The 14,165-nt window shown below is 41.3% G+C and overlaps 2 protein-coding genes across 2 annotated transcripts in view; one reads left to right on the top strand and one right to left on the bottom strand.

Annotated features, from left to right (window-relative positions):
* LOC121920651 (leucyl-cystinyl aminopeptidase-like) overlaps positions 1–14,165 on the top strand; it is a 409,227-nt gene that overhangs the window by 358,036 nt on the left and 37,026 nt on the right. The gene's annotated exons all lie outside the window — the stretch shown is intronic.
* Positions 11,158–12,077, bottom strand: LOC121920974. The gene is made up of 2 exons (XM_042448334.1): positions 12,016–12,077; positions 11,158–11,802 (listed from the first exon to the last, which is right to left on the bottom strand). Exons 1-2 carry the CDS (start codon positions 12,057–12,059, stop codon positions 11,235–11,237), a joined length of 612 nt encoding a protein of 203 aa, XP_042304268.1. The 5' UTR covers positions 12,060–12,077; the 3' UTR covers positions 11,158–11,234.

Here is a 14,165-nt window from a genome sequence, read left to right as displayed (position 1 = left end):
GCAGGATTTTGTAGATTTTCCCAATCAATTTCGAATCATTCTCCAATAATATCTTCCCTAAGTCCGAATTCCCTTGTGATGGTTCTACTTTATGTAATTTAAGGTCCTCTTTATATCTTAGTAAAATTTGGTTATATTCAAACCAGTTGATTTTCCAGCCCTCTTCATTAAGTTGTTCTTTAGATTTTAAAGTTATTTCCCCTCTTTCCGTTTCCAATAGATCACTATATTTGTACCATTTTGGGTTTGCTGTCATTTCCCTTCTATGAAAAGCTTCTTGAGGGGAGACCCATCCTTCAATATTTTGTGAGATCCTGTATTTATATTTGTTCCAAATTTTTATAAGGGCGCTCCTAATACAATGCTTCTTGAATACTTTGTTCGATTTGTCCTTTCCATAGATTAAGTAGGCATGCCAACCAAAATTATTTCCATCACTCTCTATTTCTAACAGGTTTGTATCTTCCAATTTCAACCAGTCTCTAATCCACATTAACCCACATGCCTCAAAATACAGTTTAAGATTTGGGAGACTAAGTCCCCCTTTATCTTTAGAATCTTGAAGTAGTTTAAATTTTATTCTTGGTTTCCTACCCTTCCAAATAAATTGCGTTAAATCCTTATCCCATTCTTTGAAGGGTTTTTCTGTTAGAATAATAGGGAGCATTTGGAATAGGAATAGAATTTTAGGTAGGATCATCATTTTGATACAAGCAATTCTTCCAGTTATAGTAAGATTTAATTTGTTCCATTTGATCAGGTCCTGTTTAATTTTTGCCCAGGTTTTCTTATAGTTGTTTTCAAATAGGGAGTTAGTTTTGTTCGAGATCGTTAGGCCCAGATATTTAACCTTCTTTCCTATTTTAATGCCAGATTTGTCCTCTAGTTGTTTTTGTGCTTTAAGGTTCATGTTTTTAGTTAATATGGCCGATTTGGATTTATTAATTTTACACCCTGTCATTATTCCAAATTTCTCTAGGATCTCCATAATCGGTTCTATACTTTCAATTGGGTCCTCAAGGAAAAAAATCAAATCGTCTGCGAAAGCTCTCATTTTGTAAGTTTGGTCCTTAATTTTTGTTCCTTTTACATGAACGTTACTCTTAATTTCTTTCAATAATGGGTCCATTATTAATAAAAATAGAAGGGGGGAAAGTGGGCAACCCTGTCTGGTGCCTTTACTAATGTCTATAAAATTTGATTTTTCTCCGTTTATTCTAATTTGAGCTTTTTGGTTCTCATAAATTCTTGTTATCCAGTTAATAAATTTTGGACCAACTTGAATTTTCTCTAAGATTTTTAGTAGGGTACCCCATTTGACTGAGTCGAATGCTTTTTCCAGATCGATAAACATTATTCCCAATTGTTTATCGCTATGCCTCTCGTAATACTCCAGAATATCTAAAAGTAATCTTGAATTATCTCTCATAAATCTATTAGGGAGGAAACCTCTCTGGTCTTTGTCAATTAGGTCCTTAAGACAATACTTCAAACGGTTTGCTAAGATAGTGGCAAATATCTTGTAGTCGTTGTTCAAGAGTGAAATAGGACGGTAGTTCTTAGGTTCCAAGATATCTTTTTCTTCTTTTGGTAACATTATAATCTCAGCTTCTCTCCAAGAAGCTGGAATATTGTCTTCTGTAGTATTGTTCATGATTTCTTGCAGGATTCCACTTAGCTCAAATTTAAATGTTTTATAAAATTTTGCCGTTAGACCATCATTCCCTGGGGATTTACCCACTTTGATTGAGTCAATTGCGTCCCACACTTCCTGGATTGTTATTGATTGATTTAAATATGATCTTTGATTCTCAGATAGGATTTCAATTGATGAAGAAGTAATATAGTCCTTAACTTGCTCTTGAGTTTCGGGGGTTTCTGGAGTATCCTTATATAAATCTTGGTAGAATTTGAGAAATGTTTCTTTAATTTCTTCCTGTTGGGTTACAATTCCTCTTTCAGAATTGATTCTGGTTATGACTTTCCTGCCCTTCTCTTTTTTTAATTTGTAAGCTAACCATTTACCTGTTTTATTAGCATGTTCGAAGTGCTTTTGTTTGGCTAGTTTTAGTTTTTTCTCTAATTCATCCGATGCTTCAATTTCTAATTGTTTTTGGATAGATTTAATTTCTCTTTGAATTTTCTTATCCTTTGGGAATCTCTTAAGCTCCTCTTCTTTTTCTTTGAGCAAATTATTCAGTTTCGTTGTTTTTTGTTTTTTTTTTTGTTTTTGAATTCTTATATTCCACTGTGTAATGAAACCCCTGATGACTGCCTTCCCTGCATCCCACACCATAGGTAGTCGTATTCCTTTATTCTTATTCTCGTCTAAGAAGTGATGGAACATTTTCTTAAAATCTTCAACTATTTCTTTGTCGTTCAATAGTTCTTCATTTAGATACCAATTTTTCGGTTTGTTGACTTCCCTCAAATTCAGGGTGATGGGGTTATGATCCGAAAATACCCTATTTAAGATTGTCATTTTAGTCACTTCACTAATTAGATTTTGCGATACAAAGAACATATCTAGTCTGGATAACGATTGGTGCCTTTCAGAAAAGAAGGTGTAACATTTCTCTTTGGGGTATAGATGTCTCCAAACTTCTATCATACCCTGGCTTTCTATCAAATTAAAAAAGCTATTTGGTAATTTACCCTGTAAGTCTTTAATGTGTTTATCTGAAGCTCTGTCAATTTTGGGATGAATTACCCCGTTAAAATCGCCTAGCATGATCAGATTTTCATAATCAAATTCTTGTAATAGTTTGTGTATCTTCTTGTAAAAGTTGCTTTTATTTTCCTGAGGGCCATATATGCCCACTAACAAACATTTCTTCCCTTTCCAATGTATTTCAATCCCCAGGTAGAAACCATCTTTGTCTCTAAATATTTCTTTTGACTCGATATGATTCTTGATATAGATTATAACTCCTCTCCTGCTTTGATCAATTAATGTACTGTACTCTTTACCTAATTTTGGATTCTTAATCAATCTTATATCTTTAGTTTTAATATGAGATTCTTGCAAGCATACAATATCAGATTGGTTTCTTTCTAGGAAAAGAAAAACCTTCTTTCTCTTTTGGGGGGAGTTAAGGCCTTTGACGTTCCACGACAGAATTTTCATTTTGTTGGGGTAGGAGATTTCAAGAGTTAACCACAAGGACCAAGCTCACCAATCTATGAATAGGCACGAGTTTTTATTAAGAGAGGATTTATATTGCAAATCCAGTGGTACAAGCGAGAACTAGGCAGCAATTAGATAAAAATCCACAATTCGGCAATTGGCACTTATTTAATATTTAAAATCTGTCCAACAATACGAGTTTAGTTAATTTAGTCTTATATCAATCAAACAATCAGGCAATCAGGCAGGGAGGTAGGAGTTTGGCAGTTTAGTGCTAGGTATTTAATCTCTTTACTAATTCTTACTAATTCCCACCCCCTTCGTCCTCTTCCCTTTCTCTTTCAAGTTCTTTCTGAATTTCTTTCAGCAGAGCTTTAGCTTTCTCAGTTGTGTTGACTCTCATTTTCTTCTGTTTCCAAGTCACCTGTACACCTTCAATCTCTTCCCATCTAAAGGGTATATCATATTTTTTCAAGTTATCCGTCAGGAAGCTGTAATCTTTCCTTTTACGCAGAATTTTCCCCGGGATGTCCTTCAGGATCATCACTTCTCTTCCATCAATTAATAGTTTGGCTTTGTAGCTTTGCTGAAGAACTAGATCCCTGGTTTGCTTACGCACAAAATAAATGACCACATCTCTAGGCAGTTTTTTTGTTTGGCTATGTAAGAATTTAGTCTGTAGATGCGGTCTAGTTCCCAGGGAAATTGAGCTTCGGGTTCATCCACAAATTTCGCTAGGATTGGAGCTAGTTCGGCATAAAGATTTTCGTTAGGTTTTTCCAGTAAGCCACGCAGTTTGAGGCAATTTTCTCTCTGTTTTAGTTGTAATCGTAGGATTTGTTCCTGGTCTTCCAATAACTCATTTTTGACATCATCCATCTTTTTCTCCATTTTACCAGAATTTATTTCTAAATTCTTGATTTTCCCATTCATCATGTTCAAATCGGTATTTATTTTATCCAAACAGGCTCTCACTTCGCACATTTCAGCTTTAAATTCTTTTTTTAGATCCTCATTTGATCTTTGAATTTCGGCATTTGTTACAGCGTTAAGTCTCTTCATTTCTTCCATCATATTTTCAAAGGGATCTACTGATTTATTTGAATTTTCAAATGAGGGTCTTCGAAGATTAGGCAGTGACCCTTGGGACTGAGCCGTTTGTTTACGGGTACCCGATGCCATTTTGTCAATTGATATGGAAGATCAAATTTGAAAATTTATCCTGCACGAACTTGGAGTCTCCACTAATATTAGTGGTGTCTCAAAAATTAAGGTGTTTACAATCACTCAATGTTCTTATAATTATCCAGAGAGGAAAAAAAAAACCCACAAGGGAGTCCTCTTCAATCCAATTAACTTGTGTTGTCTTCCGACTTTGAACCTTAAGGAGAACCAAATTTAGGTATTATTAAATGAAAATTTCAGATACTTTGCCTAAAATCAGGCTGAATCAAATCCACAGATATCTTACAATTTAAATAAGTTAATTTGCAAGTAGATTATTTAAACTAAAATCAGGTTCAGTATGTTGGTCTAGCAGATGGGCTGATCTCAGTAGACCCCTTATGTTAATATTAAGTAGCCTAGACTTGAATTATGCCCCTTAGTTATGCTTCTGTTTATACAGTTTCACCACAAAGTGAGAGGAGACTTAAGGCAAAGGAATTTAGTATGATTAGAGGTCAGGAAACAAAGTAAATATAAAAGGAAAGGTTTGTTAATTTAACCTGGTATTTTAGAAGAGGCAGGCAATTAGTAGATAGAAGATTAAGTTAGCCCCACCTTCTGTCTTTCAAGTGAGTTTGTTCAGACATATACGCAGGGCACCAACAAGGTATACCTAAATCTTTTCTAAAGAGTTTGAGCCTACCTCCCTGCCCTAAAGTCACATTTCATTACATCTAGATCTTACAGAAAGGTATCAGATACATAAATTGCTCAATTGTCAAATCTGGTATTGTTACAAGAAGAAAAAACTTTAACAAGACACAGTTAACACACTTACAATCTTGTGTTAAATGCTACATTTAGTGGAAACAATTTGTAAGAATTTGAGTTAAATTTGTAATGGATCAGATTCGGCTAGTTGACAAGGGAAGAGAACAATTATGGGGGCATTTACACTCACCCACTCCTTGCTGCTCAAAAACGTTGGTGTTCAAGCAACTCTGCACGATTCAACAATAGAAGCAGCAGCTGGCGCCATCTTCCTCCCTTCTCTCCTCTCTCCCTCCCTCCCCAGAGCCGGTCAAAACTCAAGTCCACTTTCCCCTTTGTAGTGTTTGCTTTCCCAATAGGGATCTTCTCTCTGTAAAAATCCCCACCGTCCAAAGATGTTAGAGTTCTTTTTTCCCTAGAGTCTTTGAACTAATACCGCTGGGGTTGGTTCTGCTCCGGCGTCCCTTCAGTACAGCAGACCTTCCTTCTTACAGCACCTCCGCGCCGTTCTCCTCTCCCCTCCTCTCTCCTCCCCGCCACCAGGATCACGCCACACTCCACCACAAACTTACACAGCATCTGAAATAAAACATAAGGTAAGGGGGGGGGGCAGGAAGGGGAAAGGGGGAAATTGGAGGGGGAAAAAGGGGGGGGGAAGGAAAGGGGAGACGAAAGAAAAAAGAGAAAGAGAGGGAGAGAGAGAGAGGAAGGTTCCCCTCTGGCGCTCGGACTGGCGTTCCTTTACTCTCAAGCTTTCCCTCTTTGGGGCGCGTTCCCAGGCTCCCAACACTCGGCTCGACTCTTCACCCAGGTCACAGGCTTTAGGGATTAGATCCCAATGCGGAAAGTTTGGCTTAGATAGGTTCTTTCCTTTAAAGGTTTCTCCAGGTAGATGTAGGATGGTGTAAAGTGGCGGCGGCGCCTCCGTCTTCAAGCCGCGGCTTGAGACACCTCTGCCTGCGGACGTGGCCGCTCGAGCCCCCGCGCTACTCCCGCGTTCGGTTTAGGCTTCTTTCAAGAGCGAGTTCTCTCTGCTCAAATGCTCTGGGGGATTCCCGCCGAGCCCCTCTGCCTCTCCCTTACCAGGGAGTTTCTTCTGGGTGGAAGGTACCTAACCCCGACCACCCCCGTCTCCGCAGGCCGTAAGCGTCCTCCGGAGCCTTCTCTGGAGGAAGCTTCTCACGCCGCCATTACCACCGGAAGCCAGACACTAAAATAATCATCTGAGAAATATCTTTTGTAAATCCAAGAGTTTGGCAACTCTGTCTTGTGGGTCTGAGCAGATGTGACTGCATTAGCAGGCTTGTCTGTAAATAATAGATTTGGTAGTGTGTTCTGGGTGGAAACTGCAGGTATGTAAGTATGGGTAGCAATCAGTTGTTTTTTGATAGAGGAATCCATTGTGCATTTGTACAGTATTGTCAAGAAAGTGAATTCATTGTATGGATTGTTCCAAGCTCAGATGGATGGTAGGATGGAAGTTCTAGTGCTTGAGACAATATGTCTTCCTGAATTGTCTTTTTTGTGTATCTTTGATAGTAGATAGAAGATGCCTGGTTTGTGCTTTTGGAATCTGTTCTTTTGAATTCAGTTCTGTGCATCCCTCACTGGATTTTTCAGCGATAGGACAACATTGGTATGTGTGTGGGTTTTGCAGATTCTTTCAGTTGTAAGATTAGTCAGCTGGCCAATTCAAAAATGTTCACTTTGAGGTAGTCTTGTCTTCAACTTCTTCATTAATCCTCAAAGTCTAAATTAGCAGTCATGACTCCAAGTGGCTTCTGGCCATTTTGGAGGCAGGGTGTGCACACAACGTATGCTCTCAGATTGACTGGAAGCAGCTCCAAGGCTACCTAACATAGCCTTGAGCATTGGAAAAGGGATCGGGGGGAAAACCCTTCTTGCTGGCAGCCTGTATGGGACTGCAGCGGCAGTCTGCTTTCAGAGCAGGCTGTCCAGTCACCTCAGTCCCAAGCTGACCAGGGGCCAAATGGGGATAGAATGGCCAGAGGCTGCTCCAGGACATTAGTCTGTTTCACCCCTTAGTCCTTGAAACTGAACCTAACATGAGGAATTCTCCAGACCCCAGAATTCATCATCATCATCATCATCATCATCATCATCATCATCATCATTTTTTCCAACTTCTTTTTATCATTTTGAAGTATATGGTTTAAGTTGTTCTACTGTTTTGAATAATCTGAGTCCCAGTTGTTAGTAATTGATGATGATGATGATTAATAAAGCTTAATCATTCCCATGCACATTTCGCACAGAATATGTCCTGGACTGCCAAGAATATGTCTTGAACTGACAAGATTCTTTTAAGTGTGGGATTCCTCTTGATACTAAAACAAACAAACATGTTTTTAAAATCATTTTTTCAATATTTTCAGATATGCTTTTCATCACTAGGGACTCCTGCCTTGTGTCCAGTCATTCTCTGGATTCCCAAACTGCATCTGTGCATGTGTGAGAGAGGTTGAAGGTGTGTGTGTGGGGGGGGGGGGGGGGGATTGGTGGTGAAAGGGATGGCTGAAGCATGTTGGAAGCTTTCTGCTATTCTTGTATTTTCAGAAATACCAGTAACAACTACTAATCTGTTGTTGTTGTTGTTGTTGTGTGCCTTCGAGTCATTTTTAACTTATGGTGACCCTAAGGTGAACCTATAATGGAGTTTTCTTGGCATGTATTTTCAGAGGGGGTTTGCCATTGCCATCCTCTGAGGCTGAGAGAGTGTGACTTGCCCAAGGTCACCCAGTGGGTTTTTGTGCTCTAGAGGAGGATTGAACCTTGATCTCCAGAGTCTTAGTCCATAGTCCAACACTCAAACCACTACACTACTGTCAAATCTGTATCTCTAGATTCTTTCCAAGATTCCCATTTGCTGATCAAGCTTCCTTTTATTTGGGCAACTGAATAAGTAATTTGGGCTAAGATACATAGACTTCAGTAATCTTTGCTGGCAAGATCTGGTGACCTAAGGCCTGTGCAGCCATCTTCTTCTGTATTTTAGCTATGCTTGCTAAAATCTGGGTGAACAAATACATTACAGACATGTACATGGTTATTTTGGACCAGAAACCTGCAGTGGATCCTAAGAGCAGCTGCCACAAAGCATTTAAATTGAAAATGGCAAGTGGAAACTGAGCAGGCGTTGAATTGTTACTGCATCTGCTTGTTTGTCGACTAACTAAATTTAATTTTGCTCATGTCTAAGCTAAATTGCATTTGTAATTCCCCTAAAAGATTATAAACATTTGAACTTGCATCCCATATAAATTACAATCATGCCTCATGGTGCTCTCCTCTTAAAGAAGCAAAAGATGCACCAGACTAAGTTCAATAATTTGTTTCTTATATTTCTTCCTGAATTTTTCTGGCTTTCAGTATTATTCACACATGAAGATGCAGAAATGTACACTCTATTTAACTTCTCAAAGATTTCTCATTAACACTGTAAATATAATTCTTTGACTTGGATAATTACGTTTTTAAAAATTACAGTCTTCAATCTTTATTGCGGTTAACAAACCATAAGGCAAATCAAAATGATTAAAATACATTATAAAAACAGAATTTCAACTTTTAAAAATCCAGATCAAGTCAATCACCAAAAATCATCTGATGAAAACAATCAACATAGCTCAGCAACCTTATATAAACATTTTCTCTGGTCAGTTCCTAATTAATTACATTGCAAGAGGCAGGTGGACATAAAGGAACAGATGAATGGCTATGTTTTGACCCTAACAGTGTCACCAACAATGCAGTCACTGACTTTGAGTGAGTCAGTGCTGCACAGGAAGACAAATGTCTTCTAACATCTCACTTTGACAGAAATCTTTGACAGAGGTCTACACATACAATGACAAATCTTAAATTAGTAGAGCAGACTGCACAATTTCAGGATCAGATTAATAAGAGTTCATATCCTCTGTAAATGACTGATAAGTCAAACGTTGAACGTTGCTGGCTGAGGGATTATGGGAGTTGTATAGTCTAAATGCTTTTCTATTTTTTACTATGTGTTTTTAAATTTAGTGCTTTTAATAGAATTGTATTTTAATAGTTTTGTTTTAAATAGGTTTTAGCTGTATTTTGTTTTAATTTGTTCTAGCTCACCTTGGGCCTTATACCAGGAAAAAGATAGGATATAAATAATAATAAAATGAATACAAATAAATATAATAAGCACAATTTTACTCAAGGATAGTGTTGGATTACTAAGCTTGAAATCAGGGTTTCTATCCCATTGGGCTACTTTGGACAAATCACATTCTCTCAGCCTCAGAGGAAGGCAAAGGCAAACTCTCTCTGAATAAATCTTGCCAACAAAACCCCATGAGCCTTAGCATCACCATAAGTCAAAAACAACTTGAAGGCACATAACAACAAAGCCAAAATGTAGCCTGTTGGCCACATGAGCCTCACATTTTGGCAGCCATTGAGTTCCCCACATGGCACCTGGGGCCAGATTTCTTGAATTTTCTGCCCCTAGAATCTCTTAAATGTTGTGGTTTACTTTCCAGTCTCTGGGACCTTAGCCCATATGCTGAGGTGAAGCCTAGCCATTTCCATTTGTTTAGGGTTCTGGGCCTTGTTTGGTCCATGATGTGCCTTAGAAGTGAAAAACTGACCCCTGAACTGTGGAAGCTGCCCTTACCTGGTTTAGCTGTATGCATGTAGATCATATCTAGAAGACTGGATTCAGAAATTTCATTAACTTAAGAATTTATTGCATGCAGTTTAAAGTGACTTAGCCGGATATACATTTAATTTTAAAGGCGGATTTTACTGCACATGCTGTGGGCTGGGCGAGTGCAACCTGGCTGCACCCCGGTTCCCAGCCACATTTATCTGGCCTCTTTTCAAAAATGGAAGACTCCCGGTTTTGAAAAGATGCCGGATAAGCGCAGCTGGGACCCAGGCTGCATCTGGGTTGCACTCTCCTGGATCCTGGCACATTGATAAAATCCAGCTTCAAAATTAAATGTTAATGGAGTAAGTCACTTTAAACACTTCATAGTTTCCTTCACAAAACATTCCACTCACAACAAGAGAGGTAGCAGTTTTCACTGGCTTCTTGAAGTACCCTACCTACTTGTACTTCTCAAATTTGCTCTGAGGGAGTGGAAGGTGAAGGTGAAGAAGATTACAAGCAGCATATGGAAAGTCTGAAGATATCAGGGCAGGGAAAACTACGTGAAATGATTAGAAACAATTTGAAACAAATTAAAATAATTCAACAAATGGACTAAACCCCAAGCCATGGCCACCGAACTTCAGATTCTTGGGTAAACAGCCAAGTTTTAATGTGGTGCTAAAAAGAGGCCAGCATCAGTGTCAAGTGAACCTCAGCTCTGAACAGTTGTGTGTGTGTGTGTTTAAAAATAAAACTGGTTCTAAGGGAAGAGCTATAAAATGAACATGGAATAGAACTGTCTAGCTATTAACTTTATACTTGTATGTAAACACATTAGTGCTACTCTCTTTTACCACTATTTCCTAATATTTATTACCAACAGCAGCAGTGATGTTGCCTGTTGGGAGAAGACAGTCCTATCTGAGATAGTCTTATCTTAGTCCAGGTTCCCATCTTGCCCTCACCACATTCTACCTCCCCCCCCCACACACACCATTTCATATACAAAGGGATCTTATAACACATTTGAGACTAACTGAAAGAAAGAAATTGGTAGCATGAGCCTTCATAGACTTCAGCCTTCCGTGGCACACCAGAGAGGCCTGAAGGCCAGGTCCCTCTCCTCTTACGGATGACCTTCCTGTTGTGGCTCAACATATATATGCATATACATATATATATTTGGACAACAGCTCTTTTGTCTGTTCCAGGTCGTCTTCACCATCACAGAGGCAGAACCAAAGGTCCACATCCCGCTGCTGCTCAGCCCCTATTCCTATACCACCTACAGGGAAAGCTAGTTCAAGATATGGGACTGGCTCAGAGAAGGGCCACTCTCGGGGCATTCAGACCACACTGGCTTGTTTCCAAGAACTGAGAGTTGGGGCTGCAACCCCAGCCCCTGGCTTTACACATGGGGGCTTGGCTACAACCTGCTGCCTGCCATTAAACATGAGACAAAATAAACAGCTAACTGTGCAATGTTGTTGTGAGTGAATGTAAAGACTGCTCCATGCAAACCTTTTATAAAAGCCTTCTTTTAATGAAATGAGTGTCTGGGGAAAGCCTTAGCCCCTCGTTCGATGGGTATGGCACTTGTGGGGCTCCAGCAGAGGAGTACATCGGTGTTTGTGTAGCTGCTGCTCTTGATAAGGGGTTCTTGAAGGAAAGGAGAGATCCACAGGTTCCCCCAAATCTTATCTTGAAAAATGGGAGGAGGCCTGCTGAGACCAGATATGAAAAGCCTCTCACACACTGGAGCCCGTTTAATGCACAGGAAGGCTGTGGGTCCTGCCCTGATGTCTCTCCCAGGTGCTGCTGCATCCAGTCCTTCCTCTTCTTCCTCCTTTTCCCAGACACCCAGTAAGGGCACCAGGCAGGCCTTTTCCACACCAGACTCTCAGGCCGCCACTGTTCACAAGGACTGGGCCTGGAGGTTCTGCTACGTAGGGGTGGAGACAAATCCCGTGGGGCCTTGGCCCAGAGTCTGGCCGAGGACGGAGGTCTCCAGCGGCTTGAAGCCCAGATTGTCCAAGGGGATCCTAAAGGCGGACAGTTTGGCCTCGTATGTGCGCAGCAAGTCATTGTGTGCCTGCAGAGGGAGTGAGGGAGAGGACAAAGTTATCAGTGGATACCACTGCATTCTGGAATCCGGAAGGATGAACTACCCAGGGTTTTCCTGAGAGAGCTACAGCCATGCTTTTGGGGGCATCTATGCAACTGTGGCTAGCCACAAAGGCTTTCAGGCTAAGAATGGTTAAATGCCAAATTTCCAGACTACAAGGAACATGACACATGCTCTTACCTTGCACACTCTGGTAAGCTCATACTGCAGGTCTTTGATGGCATTGTTTTTGGAATCAAGCACATCCTGTGAAGGAAGATGGGGGGCGGTGTTAATGCAGCGTGTCAAAGAACTGGCACAATAGAGACTAACCAGTGCCTTGTGCGGGTATGTATTGGGGGGATGTCATGGTACTGTTTGAGGGGTGGGTCACTGACCATTCCTTTATAGACCAGAGTGGGGCAGCTTCTCCAGCAGAGCCAAGGCTCACTTCCTTTCGACAGCCAGCATGGCACAGTGGTTTGAGCACTGTGCTATGGCTCTGGAGAGAAGGACTTCCATCCTCACTCAGCTATGGAAACCCACTGGGTGACCTTTTCAAGTCATACTCTCTCAGCCTCAGAGTAAGGCAAAGGCAAAGCCCCTCTGAACAAGAGCCCTATCACATTGCACTATTACAGCACTATATTCCACTCTAACTGCCATGTCAAAATCACACAGAATTCTGGGATTTGCAGCCTCACTAAGAAACCTACAAACAGAACATGGAAGTCTTAGTGGGGGGGTCCAAAGAAGTTACATCCTTAAGATGTGACCATCAGTCTCAGGAGAGGAAAGCTCCTTTGGTCCTGTATTTTTTGGCAAGGGAAGTGGAAAAACGAAGTGGCACAAATCTACTAATCCCTAGAAGTGGAAGTTCGCTGTGGAGTTGCCTTGTGTAGTGGCAGCTGAGGACAGAAATGGGGAAGCCTCAGAGGGAAGAAGCAGCTGAGTGAGGTGCTCCGCTCTGGGAAGCCTCCCTTGCCTTTCGCATCTCCAGTTACTGCCGCCAGCAGGACTTGGAATGTCTCAGCTGCAAAGCCCCATTCCCAGATGCTTTAGGTCCCCGGAGACTGATATTTCCATACCATGGACCAGCCAGCCAAGAGAGGCAGCCCAAGGTGGAAGGAGCCACTGGGATGCCCACAGGAGCCTTGACCTGTGGCTGCCCTTGAATCTGAGGCCTGGCCCAGTGGGCAGTGTGCCAGAGCATGGGAAGGCTCCTGGGGGAAAGGATCTGCTAGCCCTGAAAACACAGTGTTCATGTTTAGCAGGAGGGCATTTCAGAGATGGCAGCATAGGAAGAAGGGGGAAATAACAGGGAACTCAGCAAAAAGGAAAAGCCTGTGGAGTGGAAAGGAGGAGGCTCACTGTATGGTTGGTGGTCCCTGCGCCCCTGGAGGAGCTAGAAGGCCCTGACTGCCCCAGGAGGCCTCAGGGAGAAAGGGAAGAAGGAGGGAAGGAACTGTAAAGACAGACAAAGCTGTCCCAGGTCTACCAGCAGGGACCCCAAAACTGTCTTTAAAGTAGGGTGTTCACCTCTGGCAGGCAGGTCACCATTAAGTTTGACTATTTGCAGTTATGTTTTTTACAAGACAATGAAAACACATTACAGTGTCTTAAACAGACATTATCTTCACCACCTAAGTAAAGATGCTAACACTCTGAGTAGCATGAAAGCAACAGCAAAATAATGGTAATTTAGGATGCTTCTGAGTGACAGTTCCCACGAAGCTCAACTACATAGGATTCTTGGTGGTGGCAGGTCATTTCGGATAGGGGCGCCAGCCTCCTCATGAAGGGGGCTTGAACCACCCTTGCCCTCCTTGTTTTGGGGTCCATGCCACTGGTGATTGGGTAAATAAGCAGGAGACAGTTTTGGCCAAAAGGCAAGGCGTTACTTCAGACCCTCTCAGCTACACATGGGAAAAGGTGTGCCTGATCTTTGCGATAATCTGGATTCTTGGACTGGATGAAACTGCACTCATCCAGCAGACTGGCATTTGCCACTTGGGCGCGGGGCACATGAATAGGAAACTTCTAGAACAGCATTGTGTTGGTGCTAAAGCCCATCCTTACCCTGATCATATGCTCAAGGGGGTGACAATGAGTGAAATCCCAGCAATCTGGTTTTATAGATCAGATTGCTGTTCCTTCCTTCTGTCTCCTCAAAATGGGACTTCAAGCTTGGGCAGGGCTGGAGAAAGTTCATTTTTCGGGGAGGCTGCTCTTTTCTCTGCCAGTGTGGCTGTTGCCTTCATGTGTTCACCCCACCAGCAATTCTTCATTTCCTGAGATTCTCATTGAGATTTAAAAAACTGGATGGAGATATGAAAATACCCCTAATAAGT

This window comes from Sceloporus undulatus, chromosome 2 (assembly GCF_019175285.1).
Source record: "Sceloporus undulatus isolate JIND9_A2432 ecotype Alabama chromosome 2, SceUnd_v1.1, whole genome shotgun sequence".
NCBI classification, from domain to species: Eukaryota; Metazoa; Chordata; class Lepidosauria; order Squamata; family Phrynosomatidae; genus Sceloporus; species Sceloporus undulatus.
This window is presented reverse-complemented; position numbering and strand designations above follow the sequence as displayed.

Bases quoted from the DNA above. Each gene is read 5' to 3' on its own strand.
- LOC121920974 (XM_042448334.1), bottom strand. From the start codon at position 12,059: ATGCCATCAAAGACCTGCAGTATGAGCTTACCAGAGTGTGCAAG. The intron at 11,803-12,015 runs GTAAGAGCATGT...CTCCCTCTGCAG, and splicing joins AGCTTACCAGAGTGTGCAAG to GCACACAATGACTTGCTGCG.